This window comes from Ochotona princeps, chromosome 29 (assembly GCF_030435755.1).
Source record: "Ochotona princeps isolate mOchPri1 chromosome 29, mOchPri1.hap1, whole genome shotgun sequence".
Taxonomy (NCBI): Eukaryota; Metazoa; Chordata; class Mammalia; order Lagomorpha; family Ochotonidae; genus Ochotona; species Ochotona princeps.
The window spans coordinates 6,749,195-6,771,668 of NC_080860.1; the positions used below are offsets into that span (position 1 = coordinate 6,749,195).

Below are 22,474 nucleotides of genomic sequence, written 5' to 3' on the forward strand. Positions count from 1 at the left end.
TCGCTTTTATGTTTCAGAAATTAAAGCAACAGAAAAGTGTGCCTTGGTTCCTTTCTTTCTTTCCTTCCCTCTCTTCCACATATCTCTCTCCAAAGAGACAGGGGCACAGACATCTGGAAAGAGCTGCTGGTGATAGCTGGGCTTCTTGCTGGTAATCTTTACATTTTACTTAAAAAAAAAAAAAACTTGTCCTGAGTTTATTCTTATTCATTGGAAAGGTAGAGTGAGTGGACAACAGAGAGAGGGGTTTGGAGAGAGATCTTCCATCTGCTGATTCACTCTCTAAATGTCCACAAAAGCCAGGGTTGGACCGAGCTGAAGCCAGAAACATGTAACTTCATTTGGGTCTCATAGGTGAATGGCAGGGACCCTAGTGCTCAAGCCTTTACTAGCAGGGAGCTGGACTGGAGCAGAGCAATCAGGATTCGAGCCAAACACTCTGATACAGGATGCAGACATCCCAGGTGGTGGTTCAACCGGGGCATCATGACACCGTCCTTTGGCTGGCTGTTAAAATGCATTGAAGTCACAGGAACAATAAATTGAACTCCCTGTAACACTATTGGCATGTGAAATGCAAAGCCAAATGTGTCCTAAGTTCATGTGGTGATAACCAGTCTTTTTCCTACTTTGACTTCTCTGCAGAAGCAAGCTAAAACCTGAATGTGTGGCAAAATCCAACTGCAGCACTACTACCCCAGGTCTGTGTCTCAGGTGATCACCTACCTGAGGCAGGAGGACTGAGACAGGATGTCACAGTTGGCTTCCTCCATTAAAGTTCTTAGCAGTTACAGTACAACTTGAAAGGAAGGAATACACTGGAAGTATAATATTGACTCAGAGCCTCCATGAACATTCTACAATTCTAACAGGCACCGATCAAGTGGACTGTTCATGTGGATGGCTTAGCCTCAGAGTCATGTCTTCTGTGCACCAGACCACCAAGGGTGGCAACTTTGAGAGGAAATTCAAAGAAGAATCCTAACAAGGGGCTTCTCTTGGAGATCTAAGTGGAAGGAACACAGAAACAAGTGTTTTAGGAACTCGATTGAATGAGCTCCGAGTTCTAGCTCCTTGATTCCTGCACTCAAGACTGGAGTCAAGAAGACTCCTGTGGGAAACTCTCTCTAGGGAGCTGCTTCACTCTCTCAGCAAGCAAATCTCAGGACAAGGCTTGGGTGTAGGCATTTATTTGCCTGGGTGATGGAGTGGGAGGGAGAGGAAACCGGTGTGTTAATGTCTTCACAAATGTGTCACTTCCATTGGCCACAGGAGCTTAATCCTACTGGGATCTCTGGGACACTGGGACTTCAAATTGTCCCAGTGAGGAGTAAGAGGCTGAGGATCCATTTACCAGCTCCTATCCCTGCTTGTTCAGTAGAATCTCTTCTCTCTCGCACCCCTGGCTCACCCTGAATAGGAGTACGCAGAAATGAGAGCTTGTGAGGATTGAACAAGGAGGCAGCTCTGCATCCATAATGCAGGGAGAGAAACCTGTGAGGCTGACAAGGTAGACTATTCAGAGACGGTCAAGACCTAGACTTGCTTGGGGCTCACCCTGAACCTGGGGGTTGGGAAGGTTCAGAAGGGCCAGGTAATGGGTGGTTGACATGATCAGTACTGCGGACAACCAGGGCACAAGTCCTTCCAACACCTTCTGAAGAATTGTGTAGCGTGCACTTCCTGTTACCTCTCCAAATGACTAGGGGCTGGAGCCTTTGTGCCCACTCTGGAAGATGTCCCTGGAGTTGTTATGTAGGGGCTATGCCTACATTTAGGGTAAGGGGAGTCCCCACTTCCAGAAAAGCTGGAAGGCAGTGGATGCCCGAGGCGGGACATGGTCAACACACATTGAAGTGTCCACCTTAATCATGTCTGAAATCAAGAGGGAGCAGAGCAGGGGGCACACAAGGTGCAGTAGCACGAGGATCATCAACTCTGGAGCCCTGGAAATCCAAGCAAATAAAACAAGAACAGCATTGCATTGCCTCAAACTCCTGTCCCTCCTGCTATTGGCAGTAGGACAGCAGTCAAACCTTGAAACTTGCCTTGCACCAGGCTGCTTCCCCTCTGTCCAGCTCACAGTTCTAGGAACAGGGACCGAGGATGAACACATAAAGGCAGAATTTGCAGGCATGGCAATTCTTTGAAGAAGAAAAACATGCATTGTGAGATCAGGAAAGAAAAGGGATTGAATAGTCAGCCTTTGGGAGCATAAACATCATTCTCACCTCTTGTCTGATTTAAAGTGAGCGATTGAAATTGCATGCAAGATATTACTGGCCCAGGAAAGCTGTGTTGTACTTATTGTTGAAGATGATGAGGATGGTGGTGACGACAATCTCTTCCTAACTCCCCACCAGGCTCTGTTCTGATATAAAACAATACATCACAGGGCTGAGCTTCCCAAAAAGAAAGGGAGGAAAAGAGGAGGAAGACAGAGGAGAATGGAAAATAACACATGATGATGAACCTTTTGAACAGTGACTGGTTTCTGAGCCTTTTCTCCAAACCAGGCTCTCTGTGTGAAGAGCTTCGAGCCCCTTGTCTCACCCAGCTCTTTCTCCCTAGGCCTAGAGCTCCCCTGGGGTAAGTCCTCACTTCACAGTGGATTCAATGCAAGGTACCAAAGGTTACAGAAGCTGCAAGCAACAGGTCAGTTAGGGAACAGAGGCAAGACAAGACAGTACCTGATTCGTGTGTGTGAGCGTGTGTGTGTGTGTGTGTGTTACAGTTCTTTACAAGGAAATGACAGCTCAGCCTTGGACAGCAGCCAAATATCCAAAGAACCGAGGCTGCAAACAAGCGGCAACCCCAGGAAGCGACAACAGACACAAACACCGAGGCACCTCTTTTTTTTTCTTTTCATTGGCGAGACACACAAAGAACATTCCTGTTCACACCTTGATGGTGACTGGCAGTGGGCAAGGGCAAAAGCAGGACCTGCAAACACAGAGTAGGTCTCCCACGTAGGGTGGCGGGAAGCCAGTCACTTGCACCGTCACTGCTGCCTCCCAGTGTCTGTATTAGCACGAAGCAGGAGTGAGAAGCAGCTAGTGCCTGGCAATGAAGTAAGGCTCTCTGGTGCAGGATGTGGGTACCTTAGTTAGCATCTTAATCCCAGGCAAACGCCTGTCTACTCGCCTTGTTTCTGCGCTGAGGGGCAGTTGGATGACTAGCACTGGTCCTGGTTTGGTCACTGACAGGACCGTTGTCACTCATTACAGGATCTGCCTCCAATGTTTCCTTCCTCATGAACATTGTTCCAGTAGATGGGAAACAATTTTATTTGACTAGTTCTATTCCTAATTACAAAGATCATCATCACACAACATGGAAACTCCCGAAAGCACAAAGAGAACACATCACTCCCAATGACATGACTGTCATTATCATGCTCACATCCTAACAGCATCTTTCCTCTAAGTGTGAGTGAATGAGGTTGGGCACATCTCATAAGACTGAGAAACTGCAAATGACCTGCAGCTGCTTCTTGCACTTACAATGCACTCCAAGTATCTTCTTTTGCTCTTCTTCACCAACGTGTTTCCAAATGACCATGTGGCAGTCTATCCTGCGGGCATACTCTAATTTCTTTAACCAATCCCATATTCGTAAACATTAATACTAACTCTAATTGTGCGTGATTAGAAAAAAAAATCACAATGGTTTCCCAGAAAACACTTAAACATAGCCCTAGTTATTTCCTTAGGACCAATTGCTCACAGCAGAATGATCTGATTAAGTGATTAGCACGTTTTGAAGGCTTTTATATAGTTTGCCAAACTTTCCTCCCAAAAATATTATCTAATTTTTATTTCAATCAACAGCTTATGAGGTCGTTTCCTATTTCCTCATTAACAATAAGCATTTGCCAAATCAATGAACACAAACACTGTTTTCCACTTGCATCTCATGGACAGAAGTCTTTCTTTCCCAGTGTCTGTGGAGTCTCTGAGGGATTGAATACTTTAAAAGTCTCCAGTGTATTCTCTCAGTGGAACTCACAGCAACCCTTTTAAGCAGCAGGTGGAAGACTTTGCTTCAACAGAGGAAGAAACTAAGACTTGGACAAACCCAAGCTCTGTGCTGAGCTACCACCTGTGGGACCTCTGGGGACATTCCCAACCTCCCTGAGCTCAAGAGTACTCATGACCTGACTTTTGGAATGTTCTAGAATTCTCTCTGCTCCCATCACATGCAGTCCCACACTCTAGTGAACCAGGAAGCTAGAGGGATGCTATAATATCTCCCCCAAATACAATGAAGTCTGCAGTCTACACTTCCAGGGTCGGCTCTCCACTGCAGTGGGAACTTGCTGGAAAGGGGCTGGATACAACTGATGGCACCTCAGAAACCACACACACACAATAGGGCCTCCATATGTGCTCGTGGATTCGATGTATGAATACACACTGGCTGGAGAGACCACTCCTCTCTGAACCCATTGCTCATATACCCATTCCAATGTTTGCTTCAGGACCTTTACATAAGCTATTTTTCTTCCTGAAATTGTTTTCCTCCTAAATTTTTTGGGCATGGAGCCCTCAGCACTGGGGCTCAGGTCAAAGGTCACCTTGCTCAGACAAGGCAAGGAACCCTGTCTTGTGCTTTTAGGATATTGTGCCGGTTGCCTTCATAGCTCTTGCCACCATTGCGATCCATAGATGATGCAGAAATTCAAGGCCTGTTTCTGCCATTAAGCTGCAAACACGAAGAAGACAAAAGCCCTATATTGGTCATATGATGGTCTTGTCTGTCCCTGTCACTTACATGTCCAGCCCATGTGCTCACCAAACACAGCGTAGGAATCCAGCAATGTGTGCTGTGCCTTTTGATACCAACCAAATGACAAAACCCCATGAGCACTTGAATATTGCATCCTTAATCCTACCAATACAGTAAAATGATTCATCACACCATTGTCTGGAACCCGTTGTGAACCCATGTTTCTGTGATTTTTCCCAGTGGTGACAAATGTTGCAATGGTGGAATTAAGATGTTTTGGATAAGGACACTGCATGTGTATTTGAACTATGTTTTTCTGAAAGAATAGAACTAATCAACTCCATGATTGATAAAAATCCGTTTGGGAGATAATTTCTTCAAAGGCAATCTATTTTTTTAACTAAACCCATCAAACTAAATTTCTGTATCATCAGAACTCATTCGATGGAACTTCATTAATTCAATCCCTTGAGGCAGGAAGGTCACTGACCTGGTTTTTCCATTGCACTTGAAAGCAACTGAATTGTCATTTCTTTATAATTAATTCACACTTTGCGGAGGTCTTTGCCTAGGCAAGATCTCCAGGGATGCAAATCCGATGAATAATTTGCAACCAACAAGCTAACTGTCTCTGCTTCGAGGGAAAGGGGTATGTTGGTTGGCTTTTGATAACTAAGGGAAGAACTGCAGTACTGATGTCCTCACCGTTTGCTAACCCAGAGGTGTACCACAGGAGGAACATACATCCTAAACCCCTGGCCCTAGTTGTTTGCACTGCCATCCCTCAAACACATCATTCTTACAAGGGAGTCAGAGAAAGAGATTCATGGGAGAACAAAGCACTGGGTGCTCTAGTACAAGGGCCCTCACTTGTGAATCAGTTGCTTTGCCAGAGCATTTTCCTTTGCCAAGGCCCACGCACACTCAGTTCAGATAAGTAGTTATATTCCAGGGACAAAAGCCATGGGGTCACTGGTGGTTGTTTGCAGGCTCTCCTGCAGATGCCCAAACAGTCAGGCACTGAACTCTCTCCTAAGAAGGTGGTGTTTGCAGCAACGACACACATGCCCCATGTACCTGAGATCACCCCTAAATAACAGGATGAATTCTCATAACTAACATGATGCATGTGCTGGGTACACAGTTCCATACTGTGTCGTTCAGTGGGCAACATCATGTTCAGTACAGGTGCAAATTCATGTCTGTGTATATCCTTGTATATATATATATATATATATATATATATATATATATATATATGTGTGTGTGTGTGTGTATGTACAAATTTACATATGTAAATTTGGTCTACGGTTGGTTGAACCTGTGGATGCAGGGCTCACAGACATGGAGGCCACTTGTATTGGGCTCCATCACTTTCAAGTGCAATGGAGCCTGCAGAGCCCTGAGTTGAGTGGGAGGAAGCTACGTAAGGTTAAACACTGGCAGTTCTTTTTTTCTCCACCTAACATCCTCACCCTTCTGTCAGCAGAAAGAGCAGGGGGAAAAAGAGGGCATTTAGGTCCCTTGGACTTTTTTCAGCACATGGTTTTTATTAGGCATTAATTGGCACACAAATATAAGGAACAAGTACTTAATACTGTCCCTCCCCCCACCCGCCCCTTAGCAACATAAAAGGACATAATCGTGTAAGGACACTCACGAACAAACATACTCACACTCACACGTACGTGGACAGACTCGGCCTCACATATTACCCTGTTCTCTTTTTAGGGTCAGTTAATTTTTTTTTTAATAATCAAAAAAGCAAAGCACATTCAGAAGGAAGAAAGAAAAACACAAACTTGGTTTTGAGTATCAATAAAATTAAAGAGCTCTTGGCCAGCTCCCATGCTGGATTGCATTCCACATTATTACTTAATTAGAATTCCTATTTATAAATAAATAGTACCAGTAAAATATTACATCTGAAGAATCCTACAATAATGTTTTACTTACACGCTTTTTTCTTTTTTTTTTTTAATACTGTTTTCTGCTTTCGATAAGCATAGTCCTCATTGGCATCGTATTGGCGTGACTTCTTCGGAGAGAAATCCACGGTGAGCAGGTAGGTCTTGCCTTTTCTCCAGCAACTGTGGATTTGGGTTTGCATCCCACTGGGTCATTGGCAGTGGAAGATTGGAAGCTTGGAGCTGGCTTTGTTTTTGTTTTTGTTTTTATCAGGAAGAATATTTGTTTTGACTTTTTTTTTCACAGCCCTTGTCAGCAACAGAGCTTGCTCCCCACTTATCACAGTCTGGCCCTACATGTACAGCAGGGCCTTTTATGTTGTTCCAAGCAAGCTTTCCGGACAGGAAGCTATAGGCCACGCTGGAGCAACAGACAGCTGGAAAGACCCGAAGCCATAGGGCCGGCTAAGATAGGACACCAGATGCAACCCCTTGTTATCCAGACTCTAACAGAGGGGACAAAACTGGGCGCCATGGTGATGTGGAGTGCAGGACGGGAGGAACAGGCAGCGAGGGGCCTTTCCAGAAACATCCCCCAGCAGAGGTAGGTGCTCTTGGGAGAGGGGTGGCAATCACCAAGGGGAACCCCACAAGTACAGATTTGGAAACCTACTTGCCTCAAGACCTCCCCTCCCCGCGCTCCCCAGTAAGGGACTGGGTCCCATCAAGAAAATGGAAAGAAAAAAATATATTATGATTTATTATATAACAAAGTCAACATCAATGCCAAGACATGGAAGCTTCAACTATGCACTAAGAGACCCTTGATGAGACAAAGTGTTTGGATCCCTCAGGAGGCCACCAGGAGGGCATCTGGGCCTGGCTGGTAAGTGGTGGCCCAGGAAGAGTGCACTGTGGGTGGAGGATTCATCCAATCTCATTTGCTTGTTGAGTTTGAAGACAAAGCAATGAAGTTACATGGTTCAAACCGTGGTTTTGAGCAACAGATTGGATCCACGTCCAACAGCCTAAAGGGCAGAGGTGGTCTTGGGGGCACACGAAGTCTCTTGTCCACGGAGTTCTCTTTGTCACTGTTTCTCTCCTTCTGTCTCTTTTTCTTTCTCTTTCTCTCTCTCTGGTAGGTGTCTATGGTGATGCAGGTTCCACTTTAGCTGTTCTCACTCCACTCTGGCACCATACCAACTCCATGCACAGAGTGGTACTGGTGTGGGGACAGGGTCCTAGGCACGCCGTGAGAGTAGAGGAACTCGGGGGGCTGCAGACTGCCTGGGGACTGCAGGCCAGTCTGGGGCCCACACTGCCTGACCACAGGTTGGTGGGCCACAGAGGTCTGGTGCTGAAACATTCCCTCTCCAAGCTGTGCAGAACCGTGGTTGGCCATGCCAGCTAGCCGAGGGACCAGGGGCCCCGAGGTGAAGTGGGCGGAGAAGTGCTGGTAGGGCAACCGGTCCATGGGCTGCACAGTGGTGACCGTGCAGCTGCTGTAGGAGGGCATGCTGGGCCATGTGTTGCAGCTGATATCCTCCAAGTTGGGCACCGGCTCACTAGGGGGTGCAGAGCTGGCGTACATGCAGGCCTGCCGCTGGGCGGACTCTGTCCTGTAGGAGGCGCTCAGGCCCTGCTGCTGAGGGTAGCTGGGGCGGTAAAAAGGGTCCTCATCACTGGGAGAGGTCTCCATGTAGGGTTTTTTATATGGATGGTCTGTGGTGGAACACTCTTCATCTGCTAAGACAAAAGAAGGGACACCAATGAGGTCAGGACCACCACGCCAGAGGTCAGGGCAGGCTGGCCAAGGCACTGAAGAACTAAGTCAGGCAGACTGTTAGCTACAAGCCCTGTTTGATAAAAACAGGAGGGCTGTGATGGTTAAGATCTTGAGCCACAGGACCATTCTATGCTGAGCGTCTTCATCTATGGAAGGGAACTGGGAGGCAACAGTGAAGAGGTCCCTTGGGATACTCATATCTCATATCTGAGAATCCATGTCCTGGGTCCACTTCCAGTTCCAGACTCCTGCCACTGTACATTCTGGCAGTAGCATGGACAGAGAGGCAGATGGACAGAAGGACATGAGTCCCTGTCGCCACTTGAGAAACTCACATTGCTACGCTAGGCACCTGGGCACTGAACCACTAGACACATCTCGCTTTTTCTGTCTGCCACACCCAGCCCTCCAAGCCTTAATAAATAAATAAATAATTTTGAAGTGCAAATGGAAAGGGTAATAAAGGTGTCCCCACACCATGAGGATGAAATATGGAAATCTGTAGTAAGCATTCCGTCCAAAGCCTGGCACAAGGAAACACTCCATAAATAGCTGTGACTATCATCTTCCATGTAGGCAAATTCCCTGAATTCTGTCTTAGACATCACTGTAGATCCTGAACCTGGTACATACCTAATAATTAACCAAAATAACAGCATCAACAATCACAGTAAAAACAGTGTTGACTTCACATAGCGCTGTTGTCAACATTTGCCATAAACTAACCCACTTGATCCTCATAACAATCCGATGAGGTGAGTTCCACCACTGCCCTCATTCATAGATGAAATTAAAAGAAGCACACAGAGGTTGAGAAGCCCTCCCGGGCTCTAACTGCTGCAGCCAGAGTTAGAGTCCAAATAGTCCAACCATAAAGACCTTGCTCTTCAATGTCCGCTCCATGGAGAAGAGAGAAACATTTGTACAGTTCATGAATGCACAAATACGTTGATGGATAGACAAATGGATAGATGGATGGCCAGGTGGATGGAGCTTTAAATGAACCCCCAAATCCTTTCCTAGCACCAACTGCTAACAGGTACCCAGTCAGCATTTGTTGATGATGTGCTGCTGTCTCCTGACAGAGCCAGTCACGTCCCTGCTCTGTGCACTGGTGATTTTCTAATGCCAAGCAGTTCTGTCCCTGAAGGAAGACCTACTTTAACCACTTCAGAGCCATTGGCCCCGCTGAGAACTAACAAAATTGTCAGGCTGCCTCCTCGAGAGCACACTGTGAAAGCTGCACATGCACTTCAAGTCCTGCACGCCACTGTAAGCAGTTCAAGGATGCCCTAAAACTCAGACTCCAGCTGAAGAAGTTTATGTTTGGATTTGGGCTTGCATGGTATTTTCACAATAGGCAAGACCCCCTTATGTGCATGATTTTAAAAATATTTTTGTACTAAAACAAACCTCTTTTAAATGCCATCTTCCATGAAGGTTTTGAAGTAGCATCACACTTATTTCCTAGGAGAGCTAAGAACTAAAGACCGCACATGCAGACCTCCCAATCATCATTCTCAAGAGCAGCTCTTACTTCAAGGCTAACACCACCCATCCATCTCATGACAGATCTAATCTGCAACAACGCCTTCCAGCTGTTTCCCTCAGAGGAGGCACTAGTTAGAAATACTCACTAAGGTGTAAACCTGAACATGGATTCATTCCTTAGCTGGCATCCTACCCTCCATACGGATGACTTTCTTGACTCCTCTCCCAATCTTTTCCTAATCAATCAATGATGAGAAATGGTGTCTTGCCTTTAGGGTGGTTAGCAAGAAAGATGAAACAACAGCGGTATCCATGCAAACTGCTGTGCTGGCCAAGGGCCATGAGGGCAGAGCACTAGGATAAGTTATAAGTAAGAAATGATAAAGAGCTATTACATATAGTGTACCTGCTAAGGAACCTTATTCCAATCTTGTCCATTGCAAAACCTCAAAGTATCTGCTCTCATTTCTCTTCTATAGAGGCAAAAATGGAAACCCACAGAGTGACTTGCCCAAGGTCACACAGCTGGGAAGGAGCGGAGGCTGAAATCCGATGTGATTTCCAGTTTCATCCTGCTTTCAGTTCTGTGGATTTCTCAGGTTTGATGTCCCCACCCCTGTCCCCCAATAGGGCTTTACTCAGCCCCTTCTAAGTGCCAGAGACTGGGGTGGGCACTGTAGGTAAGGAGTGGACGGTTGGATAGGATCCTGTGCTGCACCTGAGGTCCCACTGCATGCTGCCTGGAACATGAGAAAGGCACTCTAGAATGGCACATCCTTTGTCCTGGACTGCCTCTACAGCCACTCTACAGCCCCGATGGTGTACGTTGGGCTTAGGTTCCACCAAACACCTCTATTCGCATCTTTGTCCACGGGACACCCATGGGTAAGTCAAAACTTTCTCCAAAGTACATTTATGTTAAGGTTCTACCCATGTAACATAGCCAGCATGTTTATTTTTAGCTACACTCTTTCTGGAACACATCTGGGACCCATAGGACTCCCAAAATGTTGTACAAAAAAATAATAATAATAAAATAAAAGTGAAACATGCAGTCGCTCTTCCAGGTGTTCTATCTGCAGCATGCCAGCCATCCAGATGCTTGAAGCCCTCCAGATGATCACGCAACCACATTATTCTCCTTTCGACTGGGCATACTTTTGGAGTCTCAAAACCGTCACTACACTGGACTTGTTTTTGTCCCTGCCACCTCCTCTCTTGGTTCCTTCTCTCTCATTCTTCCTCCTACTCCACCTCCCCTGCCAGATCCATAAATCTGAATGTTTCCATTGTTGCTGGAATCATAACCTTTGGGATTTTTATTTAACCGGGGCGTTCCCCTTTTCAATAATAGAAAGTACAGCTGCAGGGTACCCTTGGCAAGAGAAAAAAAAAAGAAAAACAAGGCAAGCTAACCATTCCCCACTTTCTGATCCCCTTCCAAATTGGTTACAAGTAAAAAGGAGAATAATAGGGAAAGGGCCGGAACACATTTTGGAAAATCGTAAAATTATACATTCCAGTCTTTAATACCCCAAAGATCTAATGCAGAGCCCTAAGAAAAACTCAGCGCTGGCTTGGTAATGAAAGCAGGTCTCAGATTCTCTAGATCTTATCACATTGTAAAGAAATTCCAAAGCGGGGATCCAAATCGCAGGTCAGTCATGACATACGTTCTGAACCTAACCTCCCTGTTTATTTTGGTTATGGTTTGGTTCCTTTCTTGTTACTGGGAGTCTAATAACTGTTTCCCCAGAAGGATTGTCTGCAGCCAAGTCGTGCCCAGCTTCCCTGGCTGGTGAATGGGCAGCAGTCCAGTGTCTGTCTCTTGCTGACTTGAGTCATAATCGTGTGCTAAGAGTTGTCGAGCCCATTCTGACGATCCTGACCCCAGTGGTGGCTCTTGGATAAGTGACCCTCTCCTTGGCTCTGGTGACCCATTCAGGGACAGGTAGCACTGTGAAACCCTGGTCCCTGGGATTTTTCTGAATTTTGATACTGGATATGGTGACGAGTAATGAGTTCAGGACACAGACTCAGAAGGCATAGAACTGGGGCTCTGGGGCTCACTGGCTATGAGATCATAAATGAATCCCAATCCTGTAATCTTAGTTCCTGATGATAAATGGGATAATACCTAAATTGCTGTGAGATTCAACTGAAATAATGCTCTCTGCAATCTAATTTCTATCTTCCTTACCCATAAAATCAGCACAGAGCTTTTAAAAATCCCTTAGTCCAATGATCATCTGTGTAGAAAATGTTAATAGAATCTACCAAAAAAGACCCACAACCCTATAGATTTTAATGAGTCCTACCTCTTGATTCAAATGTTCATTGTCCAAATCACCCAGTCCTTCTCTTCTCTTCCACCCCCTTCTCTATCTCTGTTCTGTTTCGGAAGCCTGAACAGATGGCTCTCTGAAGGTCATCCAATACTTGAAGGTATTTGGGTGGGTTCCAGAGCTGGAAAGCTCACAGAGCAGCTTGCAAATCACTAATCCTATTGAGCAAATATTGTCACAACTCCCAAATGGGTCGTTTTCTTTGGCTAGGAGTTGGTTCAGATGAAAACCCAGTGCAGATTACACACACACACACACACACACACACTCTGAAACCCAGAGTGGCCACAGGCCTTTACCTGGCTGAGTGACCTTCAGCAGGTCAAAGTGGGAACAGAACTGAGGCCTCTCACAAAACACAGTTCTTCCTCTATTTGTACCCAACATGGCTTAGCCAATATGGATGGATGGACAGGTGGAAGAACGGGTGGACTCATCTGTGTGTGTGTGCGTGTGTGTATGTGTGTGTGTGTATATACATGTGTATGCATGTGTTGCTACACCTGTCCAGATTCTTAGGGACTCTGAGAAGCTGCTAAACTAGGAACCAAAGGATTTAGCCTCTAAGCTCACTTAGTCACTCTGCAACCATGAAATCTTTCAACAGGCTAAATCTCCAGCTTGCCTGGTGTAAGCAGCCCTTACTCTTTAGTGTGTGCTCAGCCCCAAACACAATGAGCATGACACAACAATGAGTATTCATATGATGACTCCATCCCACATCTACCTCTGGTCGACCACGTAATCTGACTAAAGCTCAGGCTCCTAGTGCTCTGTTTGTCCCCTGCAAAGTAGGAGTGGCAGATCCAGGGAAGGAAAGGGTGTGAGCCTGCTTTAAAAAAAAAAAAGACAGAGGGAAGAATGTTTGCCACAGTAGTTAAGACCCCACTTGGCATGCCCACATCCCATAACAAGAGTACAGAGTAGTGGCTAAAAGTCCTCGCCTTGCACATGCTGGGATCCCATATGGGCACCCGTTCCAATCCCTGTGGCCCAGCTTCTCATCCAGCTCTGTGCTTGCAGCCTGGGAAAGCAGTCAAGGACAGCCCAAAGTCTTGGGGACCCTGCACCCATGTGGAAAACCTGGAAGAAACTCCTGACTCCTGGCTTCAGATCGACTCAGCTCCAACCGTTGCGGCCACTTGGGGGAATGAATCATTAGACGAAAGATCTAATGATCCTCTCTGTCTCTCCTCCTCTCTCTATATCTGACTTTCCAATTAAAAAAAATAAATAGATCTTAAAAAAAAAAGAGTGCAGAGTTGCCTGGATCCTTGGCTTCTGATCCAGCTTCCTGCCAATGCGTATCTTGGGAGGCAGCAGTGCTGACACAAACAACAGGGTCCCTGCCACCCACATGGAGACTAAGAAAGACTTCTAGATCCTGGGCTCCAGCCCTATAATGAGCATTTGGGAAAGCAGCCAGCAAACGGAAGATATTCTTTCTTTGTCTCTCTGTCTCTCTGTCTCTCTCTCTGTCTCTCTGTCTCTCTCTCTGTCTCTCTGTCTCTCTCTCACACACACACACACACCACCACGACCACCAAGAAAATGCATCCTGCAAAACCCTTCACAATATCCAATCCCAACTCTATTCAATCTTTAGCTTCCCTTTGGATTCAGCAAAGGGTACTGCTACAATCTTTGTGTTGCATTTGGTTTCTGATGGGAAGAGAGTGACAGTCTGGGTGGGAGGGGATAAGAAAGGCAGACAAGTGCTCTCCCAGGCCCTGGAGTCCTAGGTTTGATTGAGTGGCATTGATAAAAGACCTTCCCAGCTTTTTTGGCTCAATCCATTGGGAGAGATAGTTTGGAGACAGCCAGGTCCAAACACAAGGGAGCCCCCGTGGCCTGCCCGGCCCTTTGACATTTCACTGGGCCTGCCTGAGGGCTGCTTGGAAAGCAGACAGACAATGAGGGGAAGTCAGATAGCAGGGCAGGCAGGGGCCAGCAGGGAAAACCACCCATGGAGTTATCACTTAACGAGAATCCCAAACTGGAAGGAAACCTGGCCGATTCCTTATCACTCTGCAGTGTGGAGACTGATGATGAATTGCCATATGCTGTCTCCCAGGCAAGACAGACAGAGCTCAGCTGGAATGCTCCTTGTCACTGAGGAACCCCCTTGAAGGGGTGGAGAGAGAGATGAGAAGGACAGAGAGTTCTGCAAAGGGAAAGGGACTTCTGCAGGGTGCACATCCCATGCACCCCGAGTTCACAGGCCTTAGCTTGGCATATCTTAGGCTGCCCTAAGATGACTGGGTGGATGACTTCTGAGCAAGCACCCAACCTCCCCACGCTTTGGTTTCCGAACCCGTGAGAAAGGGGCCATTTTTCACCTTGTTATCTTCTATCAGTCACTAAGTCCTGGCTCAACCCCCGTCTCCAGCTTCTCATCACACCTCGGCCTCTCTAGAGGTCACTGGTGTCAGTCCTTGTCCCCTCCTGTAACAGTGACTTCAGGGCATAAGCCCCTCCAAGATTGTCTGTTAGTGTGAGAGAAAAATCTGAAGTCTTGATTGAAATGGTGTGCAAAGGGTTGATGCCAGCCCTAGCCCTGCTGTTGTCTTTGGCTTCCTTTCCCACCACCTTCCTCGTGCTCAGGCTCTTGAATCCTGGCCTTTTGTTTGCTCTCTGGAAAGGAGACAGCTGCTGGCTTACCCAAGGGCGTCATGTCATCCTTCTCTCTATGCTTGATACCCACTCATCTCCCCTTCCTCCTAGCCAACTCCTTCTATCACCAGATCCCAGCTTCCATTCTTCCTCCATCGACAGTACTCTAATATGGTAGTTGTTGGCACTCTTTGCCCATTTCCTTGATAGCATTCAATCACAACTCTATCACAGCAATCATATATACAATCGTTAGGGTAACACTTGGCTTGTTTGCAACCAGGTGTGATCCACAAGAAAGCTATAGCGGTCACCCAGTTCTCACCTCTGCCAACACTGTTCCAGGAATACCTCAGATGTTATCATCTAATTTCCTACCATCTCATTCCTAGGAAGCAGGTGTCATTGCTGTCCCCACTTTGAACACAAGGTCGCAACACCCGCAAAGGGGCAGTAATGTGTCCATACAACACAGCTACAGAGCATTGGCTTCTTCTTCCTGAAATGACCCAGCCTCCAACTCCTGCTCCACCAGAGGCCACCCCAAGTTGATGTGAAGTTCACTTGAGGGCCATGTGATGATCTGTGAAACTCAACTACCCATATGGTCCAAGAAGTTGACCCAAACCTCCCATTGGGAGCCTTCCCTTACACCCTTCCAGAATGCATTTATAAGGATGCTATTCTAAATATTAAGCCTTTTTTTAAAAGTGCCTTGATTTTTTTTTAACTTCTTCCTTCCCTGCTTTTGGTCTGGTATTAATTTAATCGACAGAACTCCCTAATTCAAACCTGGTGGGCTCTTCATCTGCCTGAATGACCTGGTCTCCAAAGCACCTTTCCAGTTGGAGGTGAAATTTTGAACGTGTAGCTGAGAAGAAAAGCAGAATTGAGTGGTGGCTTCAGAAATGCTGGCTATAGCATCTGTGGAACAGCAAATGTGAATTTGAATTCCACTCTCAACAACTATGGGAACATTTTCTTATAAGAAAAAAATAAAAAATGCTTTGTGAGCCTCAGTTTCTCTGTGTATAGACTGGGTTAAGAAAAGCACCAAGTAAATGGCCTTGTTGGAAAGGCCTGGGTGGAAGCGAAGAACTACAACATGAAACAGACAGTCTGTGCTGGGACCTGCACTCCATGTGATGCCCTGAACCTCTTGCCTGAGCCGGGAGGCCGACACGTTTGCAAGCATCTGGTCTCCAGCCCATCCGGCAGCGGACGTGCTGGGAGTCAGGCCAGGGGGGTCTGTTGGGCTGATATTGTTCAGGCCTTCAAGAACCAGGGAGCTTGGATAGACTTCAGGTAAGTTTGGAAGTCAGGCCTCACTGGGGTCAGTTCCTCAGGCCCATGCTCAGATCAAGGACAGCTTTTCAGAAAGTAAGACAGGTGGGTGCATGTCAAACTCGGCTGCTTCCTTTGGGGGGCCCCAAGAATGCTGCCAATGGTTCTTGTGAGCAAGCTGGTTTGTTATTTTTTCCTAAGATTCAGGCACTAGGCACCAGACTTCCAAAGGCAATGCACTGATCCCTCTAGTGTTAACTTCAAAGCCCTTTAGAGTAAAACAGTTGCCACTCACTGAGTCAGCCCTGAGCCCATATGTGACGCCCGTAGTTCCACGACTTCGTGCCAAGCCTAGAAGAAAAGTCCTGCTGTGACCACAAATCCACAGTTTGTTTAAAACACGAGGCTAGTGAGTTGGCTCTGTCCTCAAGTTTCCAAATGGCAAAAGCAGGATTCACCCAAGTTGTTCCAAAGTCCTGCCCAATTCAGATAACATGTCCTCTGAGAAACGGGCTAGAACCAACACAAAGGAGTCAAGGGCACCTTCAGCTTTACCTGCATGGTGGAAACTTGTGTCTGTGCTGCTGACACATCAACAGATGTTGCCGTGCACAACGGGCCACCGCCAGGAAGGGAGGAAGAGGTTGGTGAGGAGGCTGTGTCACTCACCTTTCCTCTTGGTGCAGTGATAGATCTGGCTGTGCTCCTGGGGCAGGGGGTACGGGTTGGGCGGAGGCAGAAGATCCTGTGAGGGGCCGGAGACACCGTTCTCACACTGGTACTGGGACCCCAAATTGGAGGAGGTGGACAGAGCCCGAGGCTCACTGCTGAAAGGGCTGTGGTTGGAGGCTACCTTTTGTCTCACTGTGCTCCTGGGAACCACGGGATACTCTTTACTGAAAGAGAGAAGATGGGAAATAGTGTTTATTAGTACCCTGGAGAGCTGAACCATGGTCATAAAATCTATCAGCGAAGTCACAGAATGAGAAGCCAATGGGGGGTGGTCAGTGATGAGCAAAGAAATGCAGTTCCACTCTTGGAGATCACATGCTGTAGATGTCCATCTAGGCACCAACGTCTCCTGGCTTACAGTCAGGTGAGTAAGTTAATGAAGGTTTCTAAACATGGGCAGAAAGGGAAATGAGCTCCCCTGGGTTAAGAATTCCTTATGGAGGGTCTCAGCCATGGACCACCCACCCAGGTAATGTGGCGCAGCGACAGCATTCTCAATAAAGAAGCACCAGAGACAGTTATGGTGAACTTGTCCATTTATTAGAAGTTAAGCACAAGCTTATACAGGGCGGGTCCAGGGTAGTAACAATTCTTCTATTGGATATAAACACATATTACATGTTATAAGCCTAGCCAATCAGTACAACTGCCATGTACTTTGCCAGGTGGCACTGTGTAGCCCACCACCACATATGTAACTCACCTGCATCCTGGAGTTGTTTATTACAGACGATCACTAGTTTACCACAAGATGGGTATGGGCCAGAAAAGGCAGGAGGAGGTGACCACATTACTGGAAAGTACCTAAATTACCAGAAGAGGTTGAAGGCGAGGGAAACAACTGGAGGGTTCTCAGCTTCTCGACAGCTCCATGGGTCCACAGGGATCTCAAGGTGCAATGTAGACAGAAAGATCTCAAGGCATACGCCAAAACCAAGGGGAGATCTTGAGTCTCTAAACATACACCGCAACCTTGCTCCCGCTGCCCCTTGCATGGGCTTAGTAAGCTGAGACCCCATCCTGGCACTCACTCACGCACAATCCCTCAGGGCAGGCATAGTGGCACAGTGGCTAAGACACCACTCAGGACGCCCATGTCCCATACCAGAACACCTCCTCTTTCTCCTCCTCGTGGCTCAAGCCTGGCTCTGCTGCCACTGACCCAGCTTCCTGCAAATGTGCTTGGGAAGGTAGGAGATGATGGCCGAGTGCTTGGTGCCTGATGGCCACAAGGGAGATGAGAATGATGCTCCTGCCTCTTGATTTTGGCCTGTCCCAGCTCTGGCTCTTGTAGCCATCTGGGAAGTGAATCAGTAGATGGAATACCTGTTTCTTTTTATATGTGTGTGTGTGTGTGTGTGTGTGTGTAATTCTGATTTTCAAATGAATAAATAAATCTTAAAGAAAACAAAAAGTCAGATCAGATGACTGGCTGTCACACTTCACCCTCAGATATCCACCCTTAAGCCAAGGCTGACACTGTTTGTAACACCCAAGAAATGGAATCAACCACGGTGTCCATCATCAGATGGAAAGGACAAAGAAAAGGTGGTTTAAATACAGTGGAATATTATTCAGCCATAAAAAATAAAAGCCTGCCATCTGTAGCCTGCCTTCTGTAGCAGAATGGGTGGAACTGGAGGACATCATATTAAAAGCAATAACCTATACACACTCATGTGTGGAAGCCAAAAAAAAGCAAACAACAAACAAACAAAAAAACCTAGACAACACCTCAGTGTGAACATAGTATGCACAGAATGGTGATCACTCGGCCCTGGGAGAGACAGTTGGGATGTAAGGAGCCAGATAACAGGTGTCAAATTGGACTGGGATCAAATAAATCAGTGCTAATGGTGTAGTGGGGGGACTACAGTCTACAGTAACCTAGGATGTATCTCACAAACAGAAGACACTCCAAGCCTACAGACTGAAAGGAATGTGGAAGAAGCCTGAATCAATGTTTTACTTGCTCTGAAATGAATGGTGCACCATAGCCCCCAAAGGCCGTGATGATTGTGAACTTTTAAGAAGAAACTCTTACATCAGGGCAGAAGTCTTTGTCCACAATTAGTACTGAAAGGCAGCCAGCCACCCAGAATGTTCAGGTGTGCTCTGGGCTACCTTAATCTGAATGCCTGTGCCAGCGCCTGTTCTCTGCTGAGCTGTGATGTCCTGAACTTACCCACACCACCACAGGGATCATATGCATCTTCAGGCCAAAGGACTGTTGTGAGGACAAAATCATGGATGAGATTTGGAAAAGATCCGGCACATGGCAAGCGCATAACAAATGGTAACCTTGGTGATGACTGTCAATCTAGGAGAGTGGAGGGAGGAAAGGATGGGAAAAAAAGACAGTAAGGGGAGGGAGAAGGAAGAGAGAAAACATCATGGGCTCTGAACACAGTAAGAATACAGCCACATCACACCATATGGAACCCCCAACTCTCACGGACAGTCTTCTGCCTTCTCTGACCTTCGGCTCTCCCATTGGCCATGCCCAGGCTTGAGGCACGGTTTCCAACATACAGACTCAACAGCAGCCTCCTCTGGGGGAGTGGGGGTGTCATTCAGTACCAAGAACCCCAGAGGAAACACACGGGGTGGTGGAGGGTGGGTTGTATGAGGCAACAGTAAAGGATGTGAGTGGAGGAGCAGTCCAGAGACAAAACAGACAGCGGGAGTCAGGCATCCGGCCCAGCAGTCAAGATACCACTGGGGATGCCCACATCCACTATCAGAATGCCTAGTTCAAGTCCCAGCTCTGCTTATTCCAGCTTCCTGCTAATGTGCCCCTGGGAGACAACAGAGAATCATGGCTCAAAACCTGGGGTCCCCCCCCTCCCACATGGGAGACCTGAAGTGAATCCTAGCCCCCAGGTTCGATCTGGTCCAGCTCCAGGTGTCACAGGCATATAGGGAATGAAGCGACAGGTGGAAGAGCTCTCTCTACCATTCTGTTTCTGCTTTTTGAATAAAATGCATGCACACATTTCTTTTTTAAGAAGCAAATGAAACCCTTGGGCTCTTCTAGGTATTTTAGAATACATCAAATGATATCCCATAAATATGTATAAATATTATGCATCCATGAAACCATTTTAATTGATAAAATGAAAAGATAGGAGTTAATGGAAATACCCACATGTACAGGAGGAAAACAGATTCAGCTGTTAATATCCTATACCCACGCAGGGCTGGGAGGGGACCTTGAGCGGGGCATTTATAAAGCACATGTATTGCCAGTCCAAAGTCAAGATCCTGCAGCTTCTTCAAATCTCCCACATGGGTTCAGGGATCCAAAGGCTTGAACTGGCCTGTGACACTTTCTCCAGCCATTAGCAGGGGGCTAGATCAGAAATGGAACAGCTGGGACTAGAACTGGCACCTATATGAGATGCTGACCCCATACCTGAGTGCCTGGGTTTGAATCTCCACGTCACTCTCCATTCCAGCTCCTTGCTCATGTGTATGTGCTCGGGTGGATGAGGGGAAAGAAGGCACAACAGGTAACGGTACAAGTACTCATGTAGTAAGTCCCTGCCACGTGTGCGGAAGACCTGGAATGAATGCTTGTGTCCTTGCTTCAGTCCGGCCCAGCCCCAGCTGTTACAGGAACTGGGGAAGTAAACCAGCAGATGGAAGAGTTCTTTCTGTCCCCCTGCCTGTCTCTGTTTCTGTGTTTCTCATTCTCTGGCATTCAAATAAATTATTTTAAAAGATAAATTTTGTGATACATCAGGTTAAACTGCCATAGCCTAATCCTCCATCTGTAGTGTTGGCATCCCATGTGGGCACCAGTTCATGTCCCAGCTGCTTTACTTTTGATCTAGCTCCCTGCTCATGGGCCTTTGGAAAGCAGTGGAAAATGGAGCAAATCCTTGGGCCCCGCACTCACATGAGAAACATGAAGAAGCTCCCAACTTGCAGCTTCGGACCAGTTCAGCTCTGGCCATTGCAGCCATTTGGGACGTGAACTGGCAGATGGAAGACCTCTCTGTTTCTCCTTCTCTCTCTGTAGAATCTGTCTTTCCAATAAAAAATAAATCTACAAGAAATAAACTGCCATTTGTGCTGCCTATATAACAGAATGCCTGAGTCAGAGTCTTGCCTTCACTTTCAAGTTAGCTTCTTGCTAATATACCCAAGAAGCAGGAGGTGATGGCTCAAGTACTTGGGTTCCTTCCACCCATGTGGGAGACCCGTCTGGAGCTCCTGGCTCTTGGCTTCAGGCTAACCCATCCCTAGCTATTGCACGTATTTAGGGAGGGAACCAGTGGATGGAAGCTCCTTTATGCACACTATTTTTATTTGATCTCTCTCTCTCCTTTTCAAGTAAATAAATCCTTTATAAGGTACCTACATTTTGGCATAACTATCTTCCCTAAAACCTGTGCATTCCACGTCATCACTTTCACCACATTGCTCTGAAAAGTCATGCAGCTGCTGCATCCATCAGGTGAGAGGGAAACATCTCAGAAAGTCCCAAAAAGGAGCCAGTTGCAATTTTTGCCCTGACTCAGAACCATCCAGTTTTCATTACATTTTTAGATCATTTTCAGGCCAATAATGTTTTAGAAGGCCAAAACCTGTACGCATCTGAAACATCCAAAAAATTACAAGTTTGTGGTATAAGTTAGAGTCCCTATAATGAAATGAAATAAAAATGGAGTCATTAAAATTGGAGCAAAGCACACTGGAAATGTCCGCACAGAAAGAGCTACATGTGACACATGTCGAAGGATGTCTTAATGGCCCATTTCATCCTTGCCTGTACCCCTGCAAGGTGGGTATTCTTTTGTCCCCATTTCATAGACATGGACATGGAGTCCCAGGGAGATTGCGCCAGTTGCCCAAGGTCACAGAGCTGAAAAAATATACAACCTGAACTCCTGATCCCCTAAACGCTTCTCTAGAGTCCCCTACTCGCTTCCTTGGATTTTTTTTTTCAAATACAAGAAGGAAGAACTGAAGGCTCAAGTCTCCCTTCCCATATCTCCCACCCCTCCTGGGTGTAACCATCTCCACCCTGTGCTCTTGCCTTTGTCTGTCTTGTCAGAGCATGTCAGAGTGGCTAGAAAGGGGACACAGGGCACCTGCCAAGTTTCCATGAAGTTTCAGATGCCCTCATAATACCCAGGGATCCCCTAGCCAGGCTACCCTGTGGCATGTGTCATCTCAGAGCCAAAGCTGGAGCCATCCTCAGCAGCCAGACCAGTGAGAATCTTCCCCCTTGGGCTGGGAGGCTAAAAGGAATGAAATTAGCTTTATGGCTCTGGCTTTGTGGCTCCAGCCATGTAATGGAAAAAGGAGAAGAAGAAATAGAATAATAATAAAACATTAGCCCAAGCTGTCACATCCTGCTCTCCAGCCCCTTTAGATCTGCTAGGTGGCCCACTGGGCTTCATAGCTCCAATAGGAAAGGGGCAAACTCCTTTTAGGTTTTACATTTTTTTAATGAGATGGGTGTTTTCTTTCTTTTTAATTAAAGAAAATAACCCTCCCCCCCAAAAAATGTTGGCTGTGGAAATTTACAACAGAACCTATCAATGGACTCTGGAATTCTCCATTCTAGCACTGCCAAA

At 46.7% G+C, this 22,474-nt stretch overlaps 1 protein-coding gene across 7 annotated transcripts in view; it reads right to left on the reverse strand.

The window, feature by feature from the left end:
* Window positions 1–6,917: 6,917 nt before the first annotated feature.
* Window positions 6,918–22,474, reverse strand: part of TBX5 (T-box transcription factor 5) — an 83,190-nt gene continuing 67,633 nt past the window's right edge. For 4 of the 7 annotated variants that reach the window (XM_058656834.1, XM_058656831.1, XM_058656833.1 and 1 more), the window contains 2 exons: window positions 16,824–17,050; window positions 6,918–8,381 (listed from right to left, as the gene is read on the reverse strand). In XM_058656834.1, coding sequence (XP_058512817.1) covers window positions 7,804–8,381; window positions 16,824–17,050 — 805 coding nt within the window. In that variant the 3' untranslated portion in view covers window positions 6,918–7,803. The remainder of the gene's footprint in view (window positions 8,382–16,823; window positions 17,051–22,474) is intronic. The other 3 variants (XM_058656836.1, XM_058656835.1, XM_004595278.2) reach the window with 3 other exon arrangements.